The 27,650-nt window shown below is 42.7% G+C and overlaps 1 protein-coding gene across 1 annotated transcript; it reads left to right on the top strand.

Moving 5' to 3' along the window:
• Positions 1–27,366, top strand: tulp4b (TUB like protein 4b). Its single transcript, XM_028437472.1, has 16 exons — positions 1–145; positions 627–885; positions 3,476–3,745; positions 4,670–4,798; positions 6,427–6,588; positions 6,661–6,841; positions 6,921–7,028; positions 8,449–8,609; positions 11,760–11,984; positions 12,107–12,341; positions 18,936–19,059; positions 19,326–19,470; positions 20,123–20,216; positions 20,691–20,834; positions 20,913–24,274; positions 25,733–27,366. Exons 2-16 carry the CDS (start codon positions 868–870, stop codon positions 25,847–25,849), a joined length of 5,475 nt encoding a protein of 1,824 aa, XP_028293273.1. The 5' UTR covers positions 1–145; positions 627–867; the 3' UTR covers positions 25,850–27,366.
• The last annotated feature ends 284 nt before the right edge of the window (positions 27,367–27,650 follow it).

Here is a 27,650-nt window from a genome sequence, read left to right as displayed (position 1 = left end):
GTCAGGTGCGTCCGGTCCAGCTCGTGCCGTGTCGTGTCTTTCATTCTGAGCTCCTATTGGATCCTCCCTGCAGTGCACGAGCCCAGCCAGCAGAGCTCAGACTGCGGACTGTCAATGAGGAGCGTTTGATGTCATTTCTCTATCGGTAGGATAAGGAGCGCTTTATATAGAGGAAGGTGATCAGAGATGTCTGTTAAGATGCTCTCATTTGAATACGTGTGTTTTCTGATCTAATGTGATGTATTTTTATTTATTTATTCGTTTATTTAATAGAATTAGCTTATCTGATAACCTGTGTTTAAGCTCTGTTTTATGTGAGTGTATGAATTCCCATCCTTGGATGAGGTGATGCTGATGATAGTGGTTTTAAAGCACCGACACCATCACGATCCTGCTCTCTAATGCAGTGCTGCTGATGCTGATGCCACTGATGCTGATGCTGCAGCTGCTGTTGCATAGAGACAGAGAAACAGTGAATTCATGCAGCTTGATGCTCTGAATGACAAAGCAGCTATTTAAAACACACACTCCCTTGTTGAGCTCCGCATCTCTCATATTGCTTTACTTGTTGAATTTTCATCCATCTTTATTGTATTTTATTTTATTTTTCCCCAATGCTGCAACAGGGATTGCACAACTCTCAAGGAAGACAAGGGATGGGCGACTGGCATCACAAGAAGCATCACATCGTTTTCATGGCACAATCTGAAGTGCAGAACGACAAGGTTTAAGTGACTGCAGAGCTGAAAATCATCTGGACCTAGGATGCATTTGATCTATCCATAGACTGTTGTGTAAGCTTTTGACCGTTAATGCATCACGCGAATGGAAATATGGAAACCATAAACGGAGGAAATTTGACTCAACATGTCCAGGAACTATGAGGTATTTTCATTTGCAGCTTACACCTTACATACTAAATATTAAAAAAAATAAAATAAAAAAAACACATTACCAGACCCTAAATGTTTGCAGGTAATGCAATTAGTGGCACAAACATGGGACAAGTTAATTTTCACATAGATACTAAAAGAGCAATGTTAACTGAAATTGATCAAATCTCATTTCCAAAATGATGACTTTTACTGCAAATAGATCAGCATCCATCCTTTCATCCATCCATCCATCCATCCATCCATCCATCCTCAGTATATCTTGGACAGTTGCTGGATTCAACAGAGAAAGACATTGTCAGCAGTCAGTTATATAAACTAATACTCGGGAATACATTTCACATATTTTCAAAAACGCTTGTATTGAAAAATGTTGCAAAGCTGTGTGTTGACAGCTTTTGTGTTACTGAGCTTCTTTATTAAAAAAAAAAAAAAAGTGAACATTTTGTGTCAACATAAAGCATGTGAAAGGAACAAATGAACAACCAAAGAACAAGTAAAACTTGTTCTCGTCCTGTAATTGAAATTTTTATTTCTGTCAAACTGTGATGACGTAACGTGGGGATGAAGTGTTGGAGCTGCTCCAATGACAGTGATTAATAGAACAACAGCAAGAACATTATGAGCAGCAGCCATGGTGATTTTACCAGTGCCGTTGCACACATAGTGATTCATCGTACTTGTGTAAAGGCTGTTTAATCCTGTTGGATTTCACGATACTGGGTTCACGATATGATTCTCTCACGATTTATTTTACAAAATGGGACTGAAAAATATTCCTTCAGTTTTTTGGGGAAAAAAACTATAAAAAACTATACTATTTTCCTTTTATTTTTAATTGTCAAAAGAACCCCTTGATAAACTATTCAAAACAATGCAATTTAACTAAAAATAAATCCTGAATGAAATAAATAAAGGAATAATACAAATGAAGAAGAAGCCTATTAATTTAAATTCTGGTTCTATAGTAAACAATGCAAAACTGCATAATAGTTCCTTTTCTTTTTAAAAGTGCAACTGAAATTGTATTTTGTGCCTTAACAATTGGACTTAAAAAAAAAAAAAAAAAACCAAAACAGTAATTTCACTGTATTTAGGTCAGATATTTGTTTGGACCAGCAGAGGGCGCTGGTAACCCAGTGGTTGGCATGCAGATGTCTTCCAGTGAAGAAAAGATGCTATGCTAGCAGACAGAGCTAATAGGAAAACGTGACTTTTACAGATATTCACGTAATCTTACAGATATTTTTTCGGTGCTAAAGTGGTAAGGAATCATTTATTAACATGTTTAAAAGTAAGTGGAAGGCGGCCAGAAAGAAAGTATTAGCAGATTCTGCCCGCCTCCAACACTTCTGCTGTTTAAAAAAAGTACTGCGATTCAATTTTCACAGTATCGAGGTGAATCGTGATTCCTATGAATCGATTTTTAACTGCCTTACGATTAATCATTACATCCCTATAACGTACTATTCATACTAAGTCTGATATTAAAATGTGTAGTACGTTAGTATGCCACAGTGTGCATCCGCTCTTTAGATTTCCACGGAAGAGGAATAGGGCCGATTTTGATGGAGAAAATAATTTTGGGCCAATCAAGAAAAATGTTGAAATGTTGAGAATATAGTTGAAATTTCAAGATTAAAGTTGAAATTTCAAAAATAAACTCAAAATACAATATTGTGATGAAAGTTGAAAAGATGAGATGAAAGTCGAAATTTTGAAAATAAACTCAAAATACAATATTGTTTGTAAAAGTCAAAGGTTTGCTATTAAAGTCAATTCACAACAACAGTCTCCATCAAAACTGGCCCTAATCTGTTTCCTTCGCGCCTCACTAGCCACAGACGGACTGAATGCTCCACCTTTTCCAAACCTAACTGATTTTTCCTTCTGAACAGATTAAGTTTTTGGCGATATCTCTTCAAAGTCCTTAAAGAGATTACAACGCCGTGTTTATGAGCTAAAAATGAAATAATCTCTTTGTTAAACCCAACTTTGAAATATAGTTTAACGCAGTATCATTGATACACAGCATTTTGTAGACGGCCACAATCTGCTGTTTGTTGTCATATATGGTGAAATGGCTCTCGTCAGCTTCCGTAGATTTGATTAATTAGCTGACCTTCAACTTTTATCACAATTCTTGGCATTTCCATTTAATTTCTTGATTTCCCCAAAATTACTTTCTCCATCAAAATTGACCCTAATCCGCTTAGCATGAATAGGGTGTCATTAAGGCTGTCATTAAGTGTCTTTTGTTACCCTAACCCCTAATCTTAACCCTAACCCAAAAAATGCCAACATAGCTCCAAAGGTGTCATAATTTAGCGAACGACACTTAATGAAAGCCTTCATGACACCTTATTCATGCTTATGACAGTTGTCCTGTCAAAATAATGATTTGATGATGATTTTTTTTTTTTTTGGGGGGGGGTAGAAACAGAACAACCATTGACACTTTGAGCGCCCTCTTTTGTCTGGATTTATTTACAGGCAAAAGCAAATAATCAAAAAGTATAAAGTTTTAAAGAGAAATGAATGGACCAGTTTCTCCATATCTCTCCTCATGTGTTTTTCTCCAGCCTGGTCACTCAGTAGGGATGTTGGCGGCCGTGGAACATGGTCCCATCCTCTGCAGCGACTCCAACATTCTCTGCCTCTCTTGGAAAGGCCGGGTCCCCAAGAGCGAGAAGGACAAGCCGGTGTGTCGCAGACGCTACTACGAGGAAGGCTGGCTAGCCACGGGGAACGGGAGAGGAGTTGTTGGTGTGACCTTTACATCCAGTCACTGCAGGAGAGATAGAAGTACACCCCAGAGGATCAATTTTAATCTGCGAGGCCACAACAGTGAGGTATAGTGTGGTTTCATAATCTCTATAATATGTTATAGTGCTAAATAAAAAAAAGTTGATGCATAAAAATGTGTTTTGAAGTATTTAAAGGTTGGTGGCTCTATATGCATAGTTTGCGGGGACCCCCTAGTGGTCAAATGTTTTCATTACAGTTTTCCCAAATTCATTAAAAAAAATGCAATTCTTAATATAATGTACATAATATAAGTGTTTTAAGTGTCATTAAACACAGTGGCTGTAATATACAGTATATATGAATTTATTTGTTGTTCTTTTAAAAATGCAAGTTATTTTTTGGCGCTTGAGTCATGTGACCATCGTCTTCCTTTCAAGGTTACATGATTGAGATTTTTTTTTTAAAAAACAGTTTTCTGCTGCTTTCATTCTAACATATTACTATTAGTTTTATGTCACAGATGTTAGTACTACCACAGGTGTGTAGTATAAGTTTTCAGTGAAAGGGTCCCAAACTTTTGAGACTTTAGGTTGGTTCTTCTTCTGTTGTGCAATTCTTTTTCACAATGTAGATAGTGAAGCAACACTGCACGCACCAGTTCCTGTTTGGTAACTGCAGCAAAAATGAGGCAGAAAGCGGCCGCCGGCCTGATTTTATCATGAATTTACAACATTAAAACGACGAGTCGACGCAAGTTTCTGTTGTCAACATTATCAATTATGATACTAATGATTTTTGTATTATTGTATATGTTGCCCACAAATCTCAAGGCATTCTATTATTTCTTTAGCCCCCCCCCCCCCGGTAAGAATCTCAAACTCCGCCTATGGCTCCTTCCAAACACAGCTACAGCAGCAATATGAGGCAGCATTCAATCTAAATTTCATTTGTCTGATTAGATTAATGTCAGCACTTGTCTGCTTGTAAGTATCACCAGTTTTCTCTTTGTTTGATCATCTTGTTTACAGGTGGTGTTGGTGCGTTGGAATGAACCGTTCCAGAAGCTGGCCACCTGTGATATGGAGGGAGGTATTTTTGTGTGGATCCAGTATGAGGGAAGATGGTCTGTGGAGTTAGTGAACGACAGAGGAGCCCAGGTGAGCTCTGTACATCACACACAGCAACACAAACACTCATAAATGCTGCATTTTACTCCAAGCAAATAGTTGGATGAAAAGCATAAAAATAATAATATTAAACAAATGGAGATACAGTAAAATTGCCTCGTAGGGTTTAACTACTATGTTTAAAATGTGGATGTTAAAAAGCATCATTTGTATTTTCTCACACTAAAAGATTATGCCTGAGTAACAATACTTAAACGTACCGGTATATCTGTCTGAGATGAAAGATTAAAACTATATTCAGTTTAAGAGTCAAACACCTTGGTGTTCTGATTGACTCAGATCTTACATTCAGCAGTCAGATCAAATCTATCACAAAAACAGCTTCTACCACCTAAAGAACATCTCCAGAGTGAAAGGTTTAATGGCTCAGAAAGATCAGGAGAAACTGGTCCATGCTTTTATCTCCAGCAGACTGGACTATTGTAATGGTCTTCTGACAGGAATCCCCCAAAAGAGCATCAAACAGCTACAGCTGGTTCAGAACGCTGCAGCTCAGGTCTTAACCAGAACAAAGAGGTCAGAACACATTACTCCAGTTTTAAAGTCTTTACACTGGCTCCCAGTCAGCCTCAGAATAGACTTTAAAGTTCTGCTGCTGATGTATAAATCTGTGAATGGGTTTAGTCCAGAATACATCAGTGACATGTTAGTCAGGTATGAACCCAGCAGGTCTCTCAGATCTATGGACACAGGTCAGATAGTGGAGCCCAGAGCTCACAGTAAACATGGTGATGCTGCTTTTAGTTGTTATGCTGCAAAGAAGTGGAACAAACTGCCAGCAGAGCTGAAGTCAGCATCCAATGTGAACATTTTTAAATCAAAGTTAAAGGCACTTTTTTTCTCTACTGCATATGATTGAGAGGAAGATTTTTGGTCATGGTGTTGATGTCATGTGTTTGTTGATGATTTTAATTGATTTTACTGATGATTTTAAATGTTCTTATTGATTTTAAACAATTGAATGTTTTATCATGTAAAGCACATTGAGTTGCCTTGTGTATGAAATGCGCTATACAAATAAATTTGCCTTGCCTTGCCTTGCCTAAGAGCTCATACAAACAGCAGGGGCCAAAATATGTAATTGACTGATCTGAGGGCTACATTATCAACATTTATGTCAGAATTTCGATTCTAATCTTATGTAGAATCTAGATTATAATGTCAGCATTCAGAATCTAATCAATCTGAACTTTACTATTGTGTTGTTGGTGTGTTTTTGGTATCATTTACTAATTATCCTCTCATTTTGGGCTTTTTTGTTGTCATTTTGTGTTTTTTTGATGTCATTGATGTTTTTTGTTGGTTTTTTTGTCATTCTCGTATATTTTTTGTAGTTTTCTTGTGCATTGTTGCATCATTTTGAGTGTTCAGGCAGTAATGTTTTTAGAATAGATTTTGTAGAAAATGTATTCTGTTTAGTTACAACACACACATTTTTGAGCAGTTACAAACAATATTTTTTTCCCTTAAGGAGAACCTGTAAACTCAACTTAGAAAGACTTTTGAGTCTTTAAACTGAGAAGCTATGACACTATAGATTCTGCCTCACACAGATGGTCTCCCTCGTATTAATCCAAAGGGAACGCTGTTTCTTCTAGGTGAGTGACTTCACTTGGTCACATGATGGCACTCAGGCTCTGATCGCATACAGGGATGGCTTCGTGTTGGTTGGATCAGTCAGTGGGCAAAGACACTGGTCTTCTGAGATTAACTTGGAGAGCCAGATCACCTGTGGTATCTGGACACCTGATGATCAGCAGGTACTGTAACACGTACACGTGTGCTGAACCGTGGGAACTTTAAAGTCACATGTGTCCTTCTGCTCCTCTCAGGTCCTGTTTGGGACGGCCGATGGTCAGGTGATAGTTATGGACTGTCACGGACGGATGCTGGCTCATGTTCTGTTACATGAGTCTGATGGGATTGTCAGCATGTCCTGGAACTGCCCAGATTTCCTAGTAGAGGACAGCACAGAGAGTGACACCGACTCAGACGACAATGTTCTGCCCTTAGGTACAAACCGGTTCATGTTGGAGCTTAGATACATTCTCTGCTGGCTGGTAACCTTTATATGTGCTTTTTTTCCCCTTAGTGCGAAGAGTCAAGCCATTGCTGACCGTCACCTTCTTATCAGGAGATATTAGTTTGATGAACAACTACGACGACCTCTCTCCTGCCAAAATTCACTCAGGCCTGAAAGGTATGAACTTGTGTTATATATCCGTCATAGTGAGTTAGAAGTGTGCCATTAGATCGATTATTATATTAATCACAATGCAACATGTTAAGATTCAATCATAGGGGTGTGACGAGATCTTGTTCCACGAAATCTTGCTAGATTATACTCAACGAGTTTTCTCGTCGCGTTAAAAAAGATTTAAAGAAAAAAAAATTATCATTTTTTTTTTGCGAGCTATCCATGTGCCTTTGCTACGTCCAGCCTGCCAGAACCTAAGGCAGGAGAAGGAAAAGAAGAGGAAGATGAGGAGGAGGAGTACATTTTAGTTCTAGTGTCATGTGCAACTCAGTTCAATAAAAGTCTGTTGGTCCAGTCGTATATGTTGTCCTCATTGAGGATTTTGTTTGGAAGTTTTTATTTATTTTTACTGAATATTTTAGCTTTTGTATTAGATCAGATTGAATAAACTGAAAAAGCTAATGTTTTTCTTTTGTAATATGGTTCCTGTTAGGCTTTACACCAATCGGATAGGCCAATATTATGCAATTAATGTGATTAGCTGTAATGTCTTAATTCGCCAATCCAATCAATGACGTGATTGTCTTGATGAAACTTTCTATAGATACTCCCATTGCATTGTTTTATTGTCTCACTTACACCAAAGTTTGCACTACGTGACACAGTTTTATAGTATTTCACTCACATTTGTGCCCAAAAATGAAAACCTATTAGCTCGGTTGGAGCGAAGCGACTGAGCGCCGGAGTGCTAGAGCGGAGCGATGCCCTACCGTTTACTTTCGCTTTTATACTGGACACTTCTGTTCATTTCAGGGTTGTGGTGACACAGAAGCGCGTGTGTGTACATGCATGTGTGTGTGATCCACCTCCACTGTGCACATGTAAATACGGTCTATAAACAACAGCAGGTTTTGCGATGCCACAGTCAGGAAATATGGCTTTGCTCCTAATGCTAATGCTAATGCTAATGCTAATGCTAATGCTAATGCTAATGCTAATGGAGACTTCACGTAGTCCCAGTGTGGTCTGCCTCTGCAGCTTTATCTCCATCTCTCTTGTGGTCAACACAGCTGCTGTTCAGGGACTAAATGAAATGGTTTAGCTCACATTTATATCTGTAAGTGCTCAGTTTGCATCGCATTTTTAAAAGCGGTGCCATGACGCTCTAGTGCATGCAATGTTATGTTCAGGTCCTGCATGGAAATAGCCAACTTTTCCACTCCCTCACAGTCAAAAGGATGCATTTATGTCCCAAAACATGGTACCGTTTGATTTTCTGTGAATCTGTATCAGGTAGTACCAAATGGAATTTGGTCGTTACAAACACAAAACAACCCGACTTCATATGATCGGATCGTAATGGCACAGCCCTATAGTGAAGACTATTGGTGATCTATAACACATTGGTTCTGATGCTCTACAGATGTTGAGGCTCAGTGGTGCTCACAGGGAGATCTGCTGGCTGTAGCCGGCATGGAACGACACCCGTCAGATTCAGCGTGTGCTTCCATCATGAGGAACGCTCTGGTGAAGTTTTACAATATCCAAGGAGAACACATCTACACTTTGGAAACACCCGCACAGGTTTGTCCTCTATGAGACACGCTCATCACACAACAACTACAGTATCTAGAAGTCACTAGAAGAGTGAAAGTGCGTTTTTTCTTTTATTATTTTACACATGTTTTTGCTTAAGGAGTAAATAAAGCCCAAAAGCACTTTTTTCTGCTGAACACAAATGTATTTGGGTATGAAGTAGTGATGTTTATTGATCCTGGTCCAACACTCAACATTTCAGTCAAAGTATTTCAATTTGGCATATTTAGTTGTATAATGTCAGAGTGAGTGACTGCCCTCTATGGGTTGAAACCCAGCTATGACAATATATTTTTCCTATTGGCTGAGAACAAAATCATGTGACATTTTGGGACCAACTTGCGTCACAAACAAGCACTGTTAGCCCCGCCCCTTTGATCAAAACTAGAACCTGTGGGCTCTACAATCTGTGGTGAGTAGGTTGGATTGATAGAAAAGTGAATAGAGAGGTATATTGAGTAATGAGTAGCTAGTTAGCATAGCATTGATTGTTCATTGGAGATTTCATAGTATAGACTGGGCGTGTCTATACTATAAAACCTGATCAGGAGAAAGCAGGGGTTAAGTTACACTTTAAGATAACTTGAGCTGTTCAAATACTAAGGGTGTCCAAATACCACTTTTTCACTTCTGATACAATACTGATATAGCAGCCGATATTGATACGATATAATACAAACTTTTATTATTATTTTTGTTGTGTTGAATGTTAGAAAAGGCATGATCAGATGATGTTACTCAATCAGAAAACAATAGTCAGCAACAGTAGACATGTGAAAAACGGACCCATTTATTATTAACCAATGGTTAATAATAAATGGTTAAAATGTTACATACATTTTAACCTTCAACAGGAGAATACTATAATTTAATAAAACCAAGTTTGTACTTTACGCAACGTATAACTCTTACATAATTTCATAAAGTATGTAAAGCACCAACAATAATATAATAAATGACATATCAGTCCCTGCTGGATTTTCTCTTTCAAATTTCATTAATTTTGAGACCAGTTGCAGGAAAATTGACTTTTTTGAACAATTTTAAATTTAAAATGAGTACAGTCATGGAAAAAAAGCATGGCAAAATTGCGATTCTCCAAATATTGTAGATTATACATTGAAATTGTATATTTAGATATCTGAAGTATTTGGTAATCTGGACAATCATTTATGTTTTTTCTGTCTTTTTAAGTTTCTCCTGCAGGCTGAATTTGATGGTCTAAAGGGCCAGATTTGTGCTGTAGGGCTACGTTGTATATGACATTACATTATTATGTTTTTAAGTGTGCAGGAGTAGGGCGTACATGGCTTCAGGTTAAATGTCTGAAGAGGTACGGGACTGTTAAAAGTTTTGGGAACCACTGAAAAATAAATCTGTCAAATAAGTCCAATAAAAATCAATGTGCTTATATCAGATATTTTAGATGAAGGTAAATATTCCAGACCACTATCCGATATCAATATCGGATCGGGACGTCTTTATTAAATGTGTTTAAATTACTTATAGATAATAAATAATATATAACGTTCTGGGTGCACGATGGCTTAGTGGTTAGCACATCCGCCTCACAACAAAACTGTCCTGGGTTCAAGCCCTAGGGTGGAGCCTTGGGTCCTTTCTGTGGAGTTTACATGTTCTCCCGTGCGGGGTGGATTTCTTCTGGGTACTCTGGCTTCCTCCCACAATCCAAAAACATGACTGATAGGTTGATTGAAGTCTCTAAATTACCCATTGTAGTGAATGTGTGGTTGTGTGTTGCCCTACGATGGACTGGCACTCTGTCCAGGATATATTCTGCCAATAACCTACATTTTTATTTCTCGTTATATTTTTATTTAACCTGTTGTAGTGCATGGTTAAGTTAAGCTGTATGAAGGTAATCAGCATCTTTGAGGCTCTATCACAGCTTTAAGCAGTGGCAGGTACTGGAAAGCATCAAGCACAAGCAGTGGACATTTATACAGAGGAGGGGGCCTGGTTGGGTGGTATAAATAAACCAGTGGGCAGCATTGTGGGCGGTGGTTGGCGCTGTTGCCTCAAAGCAAATACATTTATGTTTCACTTCTGCATTGCATCGTAATTGTGCATACATGCAAAAGGCAAGTTTTCATTTCACTTAAAATTTTAATCATACCAATGTCTGCGATATTAGCAAAGGGTCATCCACAAAACTTTGTGATTCTACAAAAAAAAACATCGTAATTATGTAAATTATGTGAACTAGTGCAGTGCCCGTAGGAAGTACTGTATGTGGAAAAGTGGGAGGTTAAGTGGCTTTTTCATGGATGGCCAAATGAGGTTGTGTTTGAAGTTGGAACATCAGGGACAATTAGGTTTGTTGTGAAATGTGTAGATTGAAAACTATTGTTTTCATATATTGAAATGAATAAATTGGCGAAAAGTAACGCACCAGCATGAAGTTATGCCCGGAGAAACACTTTAAGACACTCACGTTTACATGGGAGCTTTAATTCCTCTTTTATACAATTTAAATAAACTGACCTTGTAAACACCTAATTCTTAATGCAAATGTAATTCTGAATGACACACACACACATGCATGTGACTCTAGTGGCTCTGCTCCGGTGACAGTGGACAATTTTATGAAATAATTAATCAACGGCATTATTGCTGTCCAAACAAATCCGACGTTGCACACGTTTGAACCAAGCAACAGCCATGTTGAAAGTCTCAGGTCAATCTGAGCCTGATCCGCAAAGAAATTTGAGTCACACACAGACACACACACACAGACAGACAGACAGATATTCCTTGTTTTATAAATATAAACAAATGTAAATTTTATTTGAACAATTAAATAACGAATTAAAAACACCAGCATTTGGTGCATAACTCAGAAAGTAGAGGCGTCTTCTTCCAAGTTCGATTCCTAGGCTTTTCTGTGAATAAGTGTCCTTCAGCAAGGCACTAAATATTAAATTGATCCCAATCAAGGATTAGCACCTATGGAAGTGGATAATTATCTGAAGCGCTTCACTTTGCGACTACTTATGTGGTGAAAAATAATCAAATCAATTTACTATCATTCCTTACTCAGATTGAACCAGGTAACCTGATGAAACGTGTACATCATGTGCTGCTGCAGCAGTTGTTTGTGGTTTGATGTGATTTCAGAGGCCCATCACCACCATCTGTTGGGGTCACAGAGACTCCCGCCTGTTCCTTGCCTGTGGGCCGGCGCTCTATGTGGTACGGGTGGAGCACAGGGTTGCCAGTCTCCAGCTCTTATGCCAACAAGGCATTGCCAGCGCTCTGCGGGAGGAGAAAGACGTGGGGAAACTCAACATGCCGTCTCTGCTCTGCTCTTATGTCACCTCTGCATTCATCCCCACAATCAAGGTACCAACATTTTGTTTGCAAAGTTTTCTCAAAGGAGATGATAAACCCTGAACGCTGTTTATTTAGCTCTGGTCAACACGGTTTGTCTTCCTTTTAGAAATGGTTCTTCTCTTTTGTTCAAGCCTCCTATTCCTGACCCAAACAACATCCGTGACTTTGTCAGCTATCCCACATCTGGGAATGAGAGGCTCCACTGCACCATGAAGCGAGCAGAGGACAGCCCTGAGGCGGGCGGGCCATGCTACACTCTATACCTGGAATATCTGGGAGGACTGGTGCCTGTTCTTAAAGGAAGGCGTATTAGTAAACTACGGCCTGAGTTTGTTATTATGGATCCAAAAACTGATGGAAAGACAGGTGGGTTTAGACTTAAAGTCTTTGGGACCCACAACTCCATCATCTTTCTGTAATAAATTGAGCATCGCGTTAGTTCAGGCAGGCACAAAAGTCAAGCTAGCCCAGCCCCATCATCTGACAGTAGCTCTTAACAACTAGCAGCGTCATCCCCCTAATTCAGTTAATCATCCAGCTGACCATGTTTTATGCTTCCCATTGGTTAGAGTTAATCATGGTGCTGTATTTAACCCACTGCAACACGCTTACTTCTGCACACTTAGTCCGAAAACGCCTTGCAACCCACCCCTACCCCAGATCCTTCTCTTCTGTCTAGTTAAACAGTGTCTCCTGTTGCCATCTGACGTCTGTGCTTCTGTTCCAGGGGGTCATGCTGACCGCTCTCTCTGCATATGCCTTTCCATGTAGCTCATGGAAGAGTGAGGGGGAGCTCCCTTCGGGCTTTCCACGCAGCTGTGTGGAAGTGCAGAGAGGTCCCAGAACAGAGCCTCACCGCCAAATCTAAACTGTATGCTAATAAACAAGTTGACTAAAGTGATCCTGACTGAACAAACCACTATCCAAATAAAAAAATACACTCAAATTCTTACATTTATTTACTTTACTGCCACTGAATGAAAATAGGTCTGTGATTCCTTTTGAGGTTCTAAGTTACCCATTAGTTGTGTCACGAAACGGAACTGAGGCTCAAGCGCAGACAGCACAAAAGGAGGCACAGATACAATTAACTGATTTATTTCACAAAAACTGAATACAACAGAAAACCTACCAGCGCCCAAAGTGGGGTGGTGGAGAAATTAAGTGCTGAGCAAACTGAGGGAGACCTAATACTAAGATTAACTAAAAACGATCAGGAAACTACTGATGAAAAAACAGAACCCTAGGTCTAAAGGCATAAACTCAGAATGACTAAACTAACAAAGGAAACCTCTGAACCCCAAATGGGCAGGAACACAGAGATGCTCGAGCTGCAGCCAACGCGGCCGAAACGAAGGAGCCTGGCACAGGAGTGGGGAAGAACCAGCTGAAGGGTGGAGTGAGCTGAGGGATTCCAGCGGTGATGATGGTTCCAGGTGGGAAGGAAGCAGGAGAGATCCCATCGGCTGAGAGGGTCAGAGTCTGCAATGCTTACAGTTTGGCGTCGGTTTGTGGTCTGCCGGTGTCTTAAGTAGTGGTGTGACCACTCCCCGCCGCAGCTGGAAGCAATCCTGATGATTAGAGTTGAGTAGTCTGGACAGTGAGGCATGGAGACCACCAGATGGTGCCAACGGACCAGTTCAGGAGATGCCAGAGGTAGAGGGCATGACAGTACCCCCCCTCCTACGTGCGCTTCCAGGCGCACGACCAAAACGTTCAGGACGCCGCCGCTTGAGATCCCTGATTAGGTCAGGGCAAAGGATCTGACTGCGGGGGACCCAGCTCCTCTCCTCAGGCCCGTAACCCTCCCAGTCCACGAGAAACTGGAGGCCGCGACCCCTGCGGCGGACATCCAGCAAGCGCCGAACCGAGTAGGCGGGCGAGTCATCCACCATCCTGGGAGGAGGGGGGGGGGGGACAGGAGGAGCCAGGGGGGAGTCCCTGGCGGGCCTGACCTGCGAGACATGGAACGTGGGGTGAATTTTCAAAGTTCTGGGAAGGGTGAGACGTACCGCTGTCGGACTGATGATCTTCTCCACGGGGAAGGGACCGATGAACCGGGGTGCCAGCTTTCTGGATTCGACCTTCAGAGGGAGGTCCTTGGCCCTCAACCAGACTCGTTGGCCCACAGAGTAGGTTGGTGCCGGGCAGCGACGGCGGTTGGCCTGCCGCTCCATCCTCTCAGTTGATTGTATAAGCCTGGCCCTGGCCCTGTCCCAGACCCTTTTGATCTGGCTGACGAAGGTCTGTACAGAGGGAACGGAGAGTTCTTGTTCCTGGGAGGGGAACAACGGAGGTTGATAGCCGAGGGAGCACTGAAAAGGAGACATCCCCAGAGAAGAGTTTATCTGTGAATTGTGTGCATACTCCACCCAGGCCAGATGCTCAACCCAGGCAGTGGGGTTGGAGGAGACCAGACACCGGAGGTACGTCTCCAGAGACTGATTGGCCCGCTCCGCTTGGCCATTAGACTGGGGGTGAAAGCCAGAGGTGAGACTGAGGGTGGCCCCTAGGGCAGCGCAGAAGGCCTTCCAGACTCCGGAGATGAACTGTGGACCCCGGTCCGAGACAATGTCTGCTGGTATCCCATGCAACCGGAAGACGTGGTCAACTAGGAGGGATGCCGTCTCCCTGGCTGAGGGGAGTTTGGGAAGGGCGACGAAGTGTGCTGCTTTGGAAAAACGATCAACAATGGTGAGGATGACCGTGTTACCTCCAGAGGGGGGTAGCCCCGTGACGAAATCCACAGCGATGTGTGACCAAGGCCGAGTGGGCACCGGGAGTGGTTGAAGGAGACCCGAGCTGGGTCTGTAAGGGGTCTTGCCCCGGGAGCAGGTGGGGCAAGCGGCGACAAAGTCCCGAGTGTCCCTTTCGAGAGAGGGCCACCAAAACCTCTGCCGAAGGATGGCTGTGGTCCGGAAGCCCCCAGGGTGGCAGGCGAAGCGAGAGGTATGAGCCCACTGGAGCACCTGGGTACGCACAGACTCAGGAACAAAGAGAACATTAGGCGGGCAGTTACCTGGGATTGGCTGTTGGGACTGTGCTTGACGGACCTGATCCTCCACTTGCCAGGTTAGAGAGGCGACAAGACGAGCAGGGGGAAGGATAGATTCAGGGTCACCAGAGGGTTCGTCGCAGGAGAACTGACGAGACAGGGCATCCGGCTTGATGTTACGGGACCCCGGGCGATACGTGAGGGAAAACTGGAAGCGACCAAAAAACAGCGCCCAGCGGGCCTGCCGAGAGTTCAATCTCCTGGCTGAACGAATGTACTCCAAGTTCTTATGGTCTGTCCAGACAATGAATGGGTGCTCTGCCCCCTCCAGCCAGTGACGCCACTCCTCCAGAGCTAGCTTGACCGCCAGCAGTTCCCGGTTCCCCACATCGTAGTTCCGTTCTGCTGGGGTCAGGCGGCGAGAGAAGAAGGCACAGGGATGCAGCTTTTGGTCAGATGGGGTCCTCTGGGAGAGTACGGCCCCAACCCCGGAGTCAGATGCATCCACCTCGACCACAAACTGAAGGTGGGGATCTGGCTGAACAAGGATAGGAGCAGAGGTAAAGCGTACCTTGAGGGACTGAAATGCTTGCTCGGCCTTGGGGGTCCACTGGAAGGGAATTGAGGTGGAGGTCAGGGCTGTGAGAGGGGCTGCCACCCTACTATAATCACGGATGAAGCGGCGGTAAAAGTTAGCGAAGCCCAAAAAACGCTGTAACTGTTTCCGGGTCTCTGGCTGGGGCCACTCGGAGACAGCCGATAGCTTGGCCGGGTCCATCATCACACGTCCTGGGGAGATGACAAAACCCAAGAATGATACAGTAGTAATGTGAAACTCACACTTCTCCGCTTTAGCAAAAAGGCGGTTCTTCCACAGGCGCTCCAAAACCAAGCGGACATGGCGGACGTGTTCCTCCTGGTCTCTGGAATAAATCAGGATATCGTCTATGTAGACAAACACAAAGCGGTTGATCATATCCCGGAGCACATCGTTAACCAGGTTCTGGAAGACGGCGGGAGCATTCGTGAGGCCAAAGGGCATTACTAAGTACTCAAAGTGTCCCAGGGGGGTATTAAAACCCGTCTTCCACTCATCTCCCTCTCTTATTCTCACTAAATGATAAGCATTTCTCAGGTCTAGTTTGGAGAACACTTTGGCCCCGTGGAGAAGGGTGAAGGCAGAGTTTATCAGAGGTAGAGGGTACTTGTTCTCCACGGTTATATTATTTAGGCCCCGAAAGTCAATACAGGGTCGCAGGGACCCGTCCTTCTTATTTACAAAAAAGAATCCCGCACCTACTGGAGAAGTGGAGGGCCGAATGATACCTGCTGCCAGGGCGTCCCTGATGTAAGTCTCCATGGCAGCCTGCTCGGGTTTAGAGAGGTTGTACAGACGGCCAGAGGGCAAGGTGGCTCCGGGCAGGAGCTCGATGGCACAGTCGTAGGGCCGGTGAGGAGGCAAGGATAGGGCATCCTCCTTACTGAAGACTGGAACTAGGTCATGGTAAACCTCAGGAACGCCGGACAGGTCTGGAGGCCGAGGATCTGGTCTGGGATTTACAGGAGCAGGGGATGGGGCTGAACGGAGACAGTTAGCATGACACCCAGTACTCCAGGACTTAACCTGGCTACCGCACCAGTCAATAGAGGGGTTATGTTTAATCAACCAGGGGTGCCCCAGCACCAACTGTGGGCGAGAATGCTCCATCAAGTGAAAAGTTAGTGTTTCGTGATGGTTACCTGCTAACCGGAGGGTGACAGGAACTGTTCTCCGGCGTATCGTGGCCAGGGGGAGGCCGTTGAGAGAACGGGCCTCTACGGGATAATCCAGTGGCATCGACGGGATGTGGAGCTGCCTGGCGAGGTCCGAGTCAAGGAAGTTCTCCTCGGCCCCAGAATCCACCAGCACGGTCACAGAAAGTGAGTGGTTCTGGTAGCTGAGTGTAGCGGGTAGCTGTAGCAGATGAGGGGAGGTGGAAGCAGTCCGGCTCACTCGTAGACTCCTTGTCACGAGTGAGCCCTCTTTTTTGCTGGTCTCTTGGGGCAGGAAGCAATGAAGTGCCTCCATGGCCTCGGAGGCAGCCTCAGGGAACGGTGTGGGCGTAGCAGGCTGGAGAGTGGGACTCAGTCGGCGGGAGGGTGCTGAGTCCCTCCAGTGTGCGCGCTCTCTGCGCCTCTCCCTCAAGTGATTGTCAAGCCGGATGGCGAGGGAGATTAGGGCCTCCAGGCTGCCCACCTCCTCCTTGGTGGCGAGTTCATCCTTCAGAGCCTCGGACAGTCCCCTATAGAATGACCTCTGGAGGGCCGGATCGTTGAACCCACTGGTAGCTGCAAGGGCCTGGAATTCCACGGAGTACTCTGCAACACTGCGGGCCCCCTGCCTCAGGGCCATGAGGCGATCTCCAGCGTCTCGCCCCCGAACTGGGTGATCGAAGACGCGCCTCATGTCTGCAGAGAAGCGGGAGTAGGAGGTGCAGATCTCCCCCTGTTTCTCCCACACAGCTGTTCCCCAGTCCCGTGCAGGCCCCCGTAGAAGGCCAATTAGATATGCGATTTTAGCCCTATCGGACGCGTAGGAGGTCGGTTGTAACTCAAAGACGAGTGAAACCTGAGTCAAGAAGGCCTGGCAAGAGCCGAGATCTCCAGCATAGCGCTCAGAAACCGGAACCGTGGGTTCACGGCCTACTGTGGCCAGGGCAGAGGGAGAGCCTACAACCGTCGTCTCGGGGGCATTAATGGGGGTAGGCTGGCAACCTGACGCAGCTAGTGAAGATGCTAACACGGACTGCTGACCAGTAAGGTGAGACATTTGGCTGATTAGAGCTTTAACGCTAGACACGAGAGTCTTGAGTAGCTCATCATGCCGGCCTAGAATTGCGTCATGACTAACTACAGCATGATGAGCGGCTGAGGCCTCATCTGTAGTGCGGTCTGCTGAGCTCATTATGGCCAAACTGTACTGTCACGAAACGGAACTGAGGCTCAAGCGCAGACAGCACAACAGGAGGCACAGATACAATTAACTGATTTATTTCACAAAAACTGAATACAACAGAAAACCTACCAGCGCCCAAAGTGGGGTGGTGGAGAAATTAAGTGCTGAGCAAACTGAGGGAGACCTAATACTAAGATTAACTAAAAACGATCAGGAAACTACTGATGAAAAAACAGAACCCTAGGTCTAAAGGCATAAACTCAGAATGACTAAACTAACAAAGGAAACCTCTGAACCCCAAATGGGCAGGAACACAGAGACGCTCGAGCTGCAGCCAACGCGGCCGAAACGAAGGAGCCTGGCACAGGAGTGGGGAAGAACCAGCTGAAGGGTGGAGTGAGCTGAGGGATTCCAGCGGTGATGATGGTTCCAGGTGGGAAGGAAGCAGGAGAGATCCCATCGGCTGAGAGGGTCAGAGTCTGCAATGCTTACAGTTTGGCGTCGGTTTGTGGTCTGCCGGTGTCTTAAGTAGTGGTGTGACCACTCCCCGCCGCAGCTGGAAGCAATCCTGATGATTAGAGTTGAGTAGTCTGGACAGTGAGGCATGGAGACCACCAGATGGTGCCAACGGACCAGTTCAGGAGATGCCAGAGGTAGAGGGCATGACAAGTTGATAAACTCTTCTTTAAAGGATTTGATTGAAGCTTGCTATGTTACTTCTTATTTGTCAGCTGCTCGCGAAATCATTAGGCTTGCAACAACTCTTCAATCAAATTGACTAAATCGATTAAGAAAATGAGTCGATGCGTCATTTAATTAGCATTACTTGAGCCACTGAGTTGGAGACAACTCATGATCATTTTTTGCACCTTTTTGCTGTGTACATTAAAAAAACTAAAAAAATTAAATAATTAAAACTGTATTATTATGCAGCATAATCTATAGTCTCTAAATCTATTTGTCTTATATTGCAGATCCTCTGTCTAGTAGTTATTTGTTTTCATTTTATTTGTTTTATTTTTTTTCCTAGATGACGTATGCGTCAACCCAATGATCTCTTACACAGACAGCTGCAACTGCTCCGACTCCAGTGACATTGAGTTGAGCGATGAGTGGGTCGGGAAGAAGTCTCCAAAGTTATCTCGAGGAAACAGGTCACCTTATTGCTGGATAATAATATATGAATAATATTGTCCTTACTAAAGATTTGAATTAGAAGCACGTAATATCAGAAGCTAATAATTAACATTATTTATTCATTCATCGAAGAGCAAAACTGACCTTATCTTTTATAAATACTATGAATTTCCTTTTAAGATTTTCTCATGTTTATAATGCAGTGTTAAAAGTAAAGTGTTGAAATAAATTAGCTTCTACTGCAGATACAGATGATGACTGAAAATGTCCTTTGTCTCTAAAGGTTAAACATAGAATCAAGAAAATCTCCCAAACTTTCACGTGCCAATCAGGAAGGTCAGAGGTCACCAAGGTTACCAACAAAAAAACCTCCAGTAAGATCACCGAGTATGACATGGCGAGAGTTTTCCATGGATGGGATTGCTGAGGTTAGAAAGTCTTAACAATGTACTGTATACTAGCGATGGGACGATACACTGAGTTCACGATACGATATGATGCACAATATTGGGCTCACAAGATCAATATGATACCGTATTCTTATGATAAGACAAATTCTTTTTATTTATTTAAAATTAACATTTTATTTGATTTTGAACTCTGTATAAGATGTTCAAGTTTAAATGTAAAATAAAAAATAAACAATGAAATGAGACTTTTCCTTTTAAAGTGTAAAAACTTGTGCCACACTGCTAATAAAGGCTTATCATCATCATGACATTTTAAATTTTAAAATAAATCCACCCATTCTTCACATAGACTGTTTATGATTCATACACACTTTGCTGACATGTGGGGGTGGCAATATGTCTCTGGTGCATTTAGTCTATTAGAAGAAGAAGAACAACAACAACAATGGACATTTATGTCCAAATCTGAAGGGAAAAATAAGGCAGCTGATACAACTCATAGCCCCTGACCAGACTACTCATGACATTTTAATATTGCAAGATTTAATTATGCGCAATATCGTCCCACCACTAATATATAGTATACTATCAAATCTGTAAACTGGTTTGTGAAGTTTATACCTTGTAAAGTATACAATTATTTGATCTGTGAATATTTGCTCCTTCACAGCACAATTATCTTGCCCAAGTCACGTCTAACATTTGGGGTACAAAGTTCAAAATTGTTGGACTGGCATCTTTCCTCCCAGCCAACCTTGGTGCAGGTAAAACATGAAGATTCATTACATTGTGTACCGTAAATGATCAAGAAAAATTATGTAAAACATTTTTATATAAATGTTAACTTTGCTAACAATTTACATTATTGATTTTAGGCATTCAATTTTTTTGAAAAAATTGATGGAGGCACAATATGTAATGTTTGAGGTGTTACTGAAAGAGTTGAATAGACATTCTTGAATTATAGCAAACGATGCAAGCTGGAGATATTCCACATATTATTAATTAAACTTTTGAAACAGGTTTAGGATGCATAAAAGGTCAATCTGTAAGTAAAATGTACATGTTTATTTCAACAAACACGGAAAAGGATGGTTAGAAATGTTACATAACATTAAAAAAAAGTATTTAAATAGTTGTCATTAGAAACCTACTAAGCTTATGACATCAGTTCTAAGTAGATTAAATTAGAATTTGTTATTTCCATTCTTAATATTCTGCTTTCTTTTCTCTTTCAGTTATCTATAAGACAAGCTTACTCCACTTGCAACCCAGACAGATGACCATTTACCTTCCAGAAGTGCGAAAGATTTCCCATGACTTTATAAGCCTCCCTGTTTTTAACCCTAATGTGTTCAGCGAGGATGAGGATGACCTACCAGGCATGTACCAGGACAATGTTTTTAACTTCAAAATATGTTGATATTATTATAGTGATTGTTTTATGTCTTTAATTGAAGTGATGGGGCCGTCAGGAGTGGCAGGGGACAATCCTCCTTGTACAGTCAACATTCCTATTGCACCCATCCACAGCCCAGCCCAAGCAATGTCCCCCACTCAGAGTATTGGCCTTGTACAGTCTCTTTTAGCCAATCAAAACATCCAACTTGATGTCCTGACCAATCCGACGGCCACTGCTGCTGCCGCAGCTGCAGCTACTTCAGTCCCTGTCACCGATCACTGCCAGGATCCAACACCATACCCATTGCCGAGTAGATACTCAAACGCAGGACAGGGGATTTTTAATACAATGGAGATGGGTCCTTTGCTGCCTGGTACTCTGCCTCCACCACCTCCCCCACACCATCTCCCACCGCAGCCCCACCCACCGAGACCTCATTCACAACATCCTCGTCAGCACTCGTCCAAACAATCCCAACAAATGCAAACATTACAACCACAGAAAACACATCATCACACACAGCAGCAGCAACAGCAGCAGCACCAACATCCGTCCCAGCAACATCAGCAACATCAGCAGCAGCAGCAGCAACTACAGCAGCAGCAGCTGCAACTGCAACAACAGCAGCAGCAACTACAGCAGCTGCAACAGATGCACCACCAGCAGACACTCCATCATCAGCAGCAGCAGCAACAACATCAACAAATGCAACAAACCACACAAGTGACGCACAAACAGCTTCAGCATCAAGATCAGATTCAACAGCAGCAGCAGCAGATTCAGTTGCAGCATGAGCAAATGCAGCACCAACAACAACAAATGCAACAACAGCAGCAGCAAATCCGCCAACAGATCCAGGAAATGAGGCAGCAACAGCAGGCGCTTCAGCAACAGCATCAACAGATTCAGCAACAACACCAACAGATGCAAAGACAACACCAACAGATGCAGCAGCAGCTTAAAATGCAGATGGGTCTGCCTCCTCCTCCAGCTGGGTATCCAACCATTGCCTTGCAACAGCTTCACCTACTCCCTCAACTCCCCCCTCCAACCACTCAGCCAGGGATTAACAGAGGGGAACATGGACACACCCTAAAGCCAAGTCTGCCACGGAGTTTACCTCCTTCATTCATTGATTCAGATGCATCTATAGAGATTCAGATGAGAAAGGTTAATCCTCCTCCTCCCTATCCAGGGACTGTAGTATCTGCGGCTGCAGCTGCTGCTGTTACTACAGCCACTGCAACACCACAAACAATAGTCACAAACTGTGACAGCCCAAGTATCTTGGCTCCAGACCCCTGTCTCAAAAAAGATGAGTTTTTGCTTCACCCGGTCACCTTACAGTACCCAACACCACTGGGGTATGAAAGGATCACAACTTTTGACAGCAGTGGTAACGTGGAAGAGGTCTGTCGGCCACGTAGGCGGCTTATTCGCAACCAGAATGCTTACGCTGCCCATGGCATTGGGGGATCGGCCACACTAAAAGTCACATCCTCCGAAAACAAAAAGATTCAACTTCCTTACAGCTCAGCAACACTAAGTCGTTTGTCTGTCCCTCGATATTCAATACCAAGTGGAGACCCTCCTCCTTACCCTGACCCAGCAAATCAAGTAACAGCTACACTTCCTCCTCCTCAGAGAGTTGAAAGATTCGACAACAGTCTGATTCATGCCACTTTGCGTCGTGACCGGAGAGATGTGAGCCTCAAAGTGCCACAGATGATGGAGAGCTCAAGAACCCTACCAACTAAAGCTAAGATGAACAGTGCAATGGCACTAAATTACCAGCAAAGGATACCTGCTGCATTGTACACATGTACTCAGTGTAGCAGTAACAGCAGCAGCACCAGTGTCAGTGTCACTGGGGGTGGGACCTCGAGTAGCGGCATTGCAGGTGGTACAGTGGTAAGGCAAGAATTCCCATCAGGAAAAGGTGCACATCACAGTACTATCATAGTGCACTCAAAAAGTGCCTCTCCCATGGCATCTCAGTCATCATATAGTCTTCTGGGGGCAGTTGACAACAGTAGAGACAGAACAGTGTACGTCAACTCTGCTTTTACTGAAGACGAGAATATAAATCAGCGGTGTCACCTGGAAAAGTCAGTTCGTCAGCTCACACTTGGTGATGTTAGCTTGACAGTCAAGCGCCCTCCACCATACCAGTGGGACAACTCTACCACAGAGGAGTTCTGGCTCACCCCAGAACAAACAATTTTACCACCCCCACCTGGACCTTATAAGCCACCCTCACTTATTATCAGTCAAGCGCAGCATTTTGATGTCACTCGGCTTCCTTTTGTCCTTACAACAAAACCTCCAACCAGTCCTAGCACAAGCACTCTGACTTTCCCATCAGGTTACCAGATATCACTCGCAACTTTTCCTCCAGGAGTCAATCACAGTGGGCCTCCTCTTCAGACCTTACAGAACCCTCCACCACAGTGTCCTCCAAATGAAGGGGTCACTCATGTCCCTTTTGCACAGCAGGAACCCAACATAGTCTTGCCACCAGGTTATCCCCCAAACCTGGCAAATTTAGCTTGCTGCCCTCTCCCTCCACTTTATCCAGGAGCTAGTTCCTGTGCTGGTCTCCAACTTCACCCCGTTAGCCTACACCCCTGGAACCCCTACCCATGCCCACCACCTATGCAAGACCCTCCACCACCTCCCCTCCCAACCAAGACTCATCAGATTTCAGAAAAGCCAGTTCTTTCACCTCCTCCTCCATCTGGACCACCCCCTCCACCTCCTCTTCCCCCTCCTCCTCCACCTACTGAGTTGCCATCTTGTAAAAGTGCCTCTGAAGATCTTGCAGAGTCAGCCAACAACTTTCCAGAGCCATCCTCCCTGAATGAAAGCCCTGTCCCTCAGGAGTCTGAGCGCTTCAACAAGAAGAGCCGCAAAAGACTGGACAGCAGGGCTGAGGAAGCTAACATGTCTACTGTCTCTGAGGGCAAATCAAGGAAGGAGGGCCGTGCACTTTCTGACTTTAACTCTTTGATTTCCAGCCCAAGGTTGAGCAGTCGGGAGAAGAAGAAGCCTAAGGGACAAAGAGAACAACTCAACAAAACAAAGAAGATGAGCAGGACTACAAATGAGTTTCAGGACAGCTCAGAAAGTGAACCTGAACTGTTTATCAGTGGCGATGAGCTCATGAACCAGAACCAGAGCAGTAAAAAGAGTTGGAAGAACAAGCGCAGCCTGCGCATGGCAAGTGAGCTTGAAGAGATAAAGTGCCGCAAGGCAAACGAAAGGGAGGACCGAAGTTTAGGCAGCCAGGGTTTCGTTTATGTTATGGCCAATAAACAGCCATTGTGGAACGAGGCCACCCAAGTGTACCAGCTGGACTTTGGAGGCCGAGTCACCCAGGAGTCTGCAAAGAATTTTCAGATTGAGCTGGATGGTCGACAGGTAATGTGAAACACAGTCTTTACTACCTTATTTTAAATACACTATATCTGAATGGAACAGCAGATGAGGTCTTCCATGTGGAATGTGGAAGACGGGTTAGCTAAGTGTTGAACAAAACTATCACTGTGTCCAAATAATCCCTCCGATCTACTTTCCTATCCACTTTTCCTTTACCTTGTGCATGACATCACAGGGTTAAGGAAAATGGAGACTTCCTAAAAAAGTTATGGAAAGGCCATCACATTGTTTTGACAATCAGATGCACTTCTACAAGGATACATAATAATCCGACTGCGGTGAAGGTTAGTGACATCTGTCGTGGTGAAAAAACTACAAATTTCTGAAATTGTACTACTAAAAGCACATTTATAACACTTTCCCCTGTGCCTCTAACCACTGATATAATCTCAAATCACAAGGTTTGAATTAAAATCAAAGAAAAAGAGGCTACCAGGAACAATAGTGAAACTCAAAGAACGTCACATTGAGAATGGTTGCTCACATACACCCACTCAGAAATATGAATTATTTTGAATAAAACATAATGTGGCTAAAAATGTCTCAATAGCTTTTTCTTGAACAACAGAGTCCTCTGTTTTATGTCAGTTATAATCTGATACATGGCTTGCGTACCATAAGATACAGGTTTTAGATTATTTAAAGTTGTTCAAGGAATATTATTACATTGGTAATTTACATGATTTGCGTCCCTTTCAGTGTTTGTGAGTTTTCGTGAACGCTCGGATGAGCGGGTCCCTTTAAATGTTGTTGGAGCAAGGATTTGTGGGGCAGCATTATCTCATGTCCTTTGGTAAAGGATGCATCAGTGTTTCCTAGGCTCAAGGAGGTTATGAAGAAAACATTGAGTCTCCTCTCCTTAGTTGTTAAAGAATTTGATCGCTCCTTATCATGGCCGCCACTTAAACACTTTTGGGGGTGAAGGAAAAGTGTAAGTAAGTAAGTAAGTAATATGTATTTATATAGCACCTTTCACAGACAGAGAAGTCACAAAGTGCTTTAGATATTAGATTTATTCACACACCAATGGGACAGAGCCGCCATGCAAGGCGCTAGTCGACCACTGGGAGCAACTTAGGGTTCAGTGTCTTGCCCAAGGACACTTCGACACATAAACTGGGATCGAACCCCCAACCGCTCGATCGGAAGACCACCTGAACCACGGTCATGGATAAGTTAGGAGATAGGAGGGACTATTCGGACGCACCCTTTGGTTCCAGAGACTTACAGATAAATTAAACCTCGAAGCAAAAATGTCCTTTATGAATAATAAATGGGCCATAACTGTTAACTAACCCTAGAATGTCACTTACTCAATAACCATACAGTAGAGGAAGAATCTTTGGGCTCATGAGCACTTCCTACTTGAGCCAAGAAACAGAAACAGAATGAGGAACAAATCGTGTTTCACAGATCCTAATCTATGTTCTTTAATTTCAGGTGATGCAGTTTGGGAGAATTGATGGGAATGCCTACATCCTGGATTTCCAGTATCCTTTCTCAGCAGTGCAGGCTTTTGCTGTGGCCTTGGCTAATGTAACGCAGAGGCTGAAATGAAGACGTCCCCATCTAGTGTTCTACTTTCACATTTAAATTCTTACATCACAGTGTGGTGGTCTGTAATTCCGAATGTTACAGGATACAGAATTCAGATGGTCTGGCACATGCAGGGTATTTATATGTGAATTTTTAGGGCGATGCCAGTCTCAAGCAATGTTTATGAATTTCACCTGATGTATAAGTTTGAGCTCATATTAAATGTAATACAGCTGATTTATCATCATACAATCCTTACAAAATTAGTGTTCATTTCAATAGATGAAATACATTTTTGCGATCGAAAAAAATGTACACCTTGTATATAAAATTATACATTTTAAAAGGAGTTTGGATGTTTACGGCCATCTATAGTGCCAAAGACATGTTCCCTGCCCTTTGTTACCATCCGATGAGTATTAAATTTCATATATAAAACAGACTAAAGAATAAACACAGAATAATATAGTTTTTGAGAATTATTATTAGATATTCCATACATGTTACCTTGCGTTTAAATATTATTATTTGAGTATTAATTGTATTTCTCTATTTATGTATTCTACATTATGTTAGTTCTGTTGAAATTTTCATACAGAAATTCATTTATTCTATGTCTGCCACAGTAAGAGTCAAGTTTGTCATAGTCTTTATATTTTATATCCAATTGTTACTTCTGTAAAGTTTTGTAAAAATAATTTTATTGTAACCTTATTCAAACACCATACAAATAGATAATGCCTTTTTTTATGTTTGCAAAGCTCAAAAAGGTGAAAAGTGCAATTTTTTTTTCCATTTTGTGAAAGTTGAACTAATCTGTCTTGGTTGTTGGTGAGTTTTACACAGCAGATATAGTCTGGGGGAAAAAAAGAATGATGTCATGTTGGTCTCATCCACCAAAGTCGTTTTTATTAGAATAAAAGAATCTCATCAGTTTTGACGTTTTCACCAGGTATTTACGACACTACTTGAAGTTTTCAAATGAATGTGAAGTAGTTTTTGGAAGTCAGTTGTGCTTTACATAGAGCTTGTGTGCAATAAATGCTACCTGCACTGAAACGATGTACTTGCAAACGAAAATAAGAGCGCTGCTTGCACTGTGTATTTAGTAAGTGACCTGCCTTTGTTTATATGCTTCAGAAAATGTGCTCCATGGTTGCAGATTTCAAGAGTTTTGTTTCTCACCTTCAACATTGTGCCAAGAGTTTTTTAATGTTCCGCTTGTAGAAAATAAAAGGCAACATAGGTTTGCAAATGTCACAGCATTTGCTGGAATCTCTGGACAGATGTTCATGTGGCGAACTTCAAGCATTTGGTGCTAATGTAGTAAGATAAACATTGGAAATTAGTTATTTGAATATTTTAAGGGATGAAATTTAAAACAGGTCAGACATTGATCTTCTTCTTGCCACTTTATAGCTTGTATGTAATTTATCAGTAATATTGCAATTTCGTTTTGCTGCCAGATTTTGTTTTTCCACTCACTCTCTTGTTTTGTGAGGGGAATAAAATAATTTGACTGTAGGTCTACAAAAAAAATCAATATATTGGGAACAATGTAGAGTAATAAAAATCCTATTGTTTCAAATGATTGGTGTGTGTGTGTTTTTTTTTTTTGTTTTTTTTTTTAATATGTCACATCTTTTAATTAATTTCCACATCTATGGCCTATCTAAGTTTATTATTATTATTAGCATTATTCTTATTAATCCCCACATTCCAAATATATGAACATATTAGTTTAAATAGATGCTCTACATTGTCAGTAGGACTAAATGAGTGCAATAATGTGATCTTGTGTCTACACCTTTTATAATGTGTC

Source organism: Gouania willdenowi, chromosome 22, assembly GCF_900634775.1.
Source record: "Gouania willdenowi chromosome 22, fGouWil2.1, whole genome shotgun sequence".
Taxonomy (NCBI): domain Eukaryota; kingdom Metazoa; phylum Chordata; class Actinopteri; order Blenniiformes; family Gobiesocidae; genus Gouania; species Gouania willdenowi.
The sequence above is the reverse complement of the archived record's forward strand: the minus strand, read 5'-3'. Positions and strand labels throughout refer to the sequence as shown.

Excerpts from the sequence above, each read along its gene's own strand:
- tulp4b (XM_028437472.1), top strand. Across the intron at positions 3,746-4,669 it reads TGCGAGGCCACAACAGTGAG|GTGGTGTTGGTGCGTTGGAA; the intron begins GTATAGTGTGGT and ends TCTTGTTTACAG. Across the intron at positions 7,029-8,448 it reads AATTCACTCAGGCCTGAAAG|ATGTTGAGGCTCAGTGGTGC; the intron begins GTATGAACTTGT and ends GATGCTCTACAG.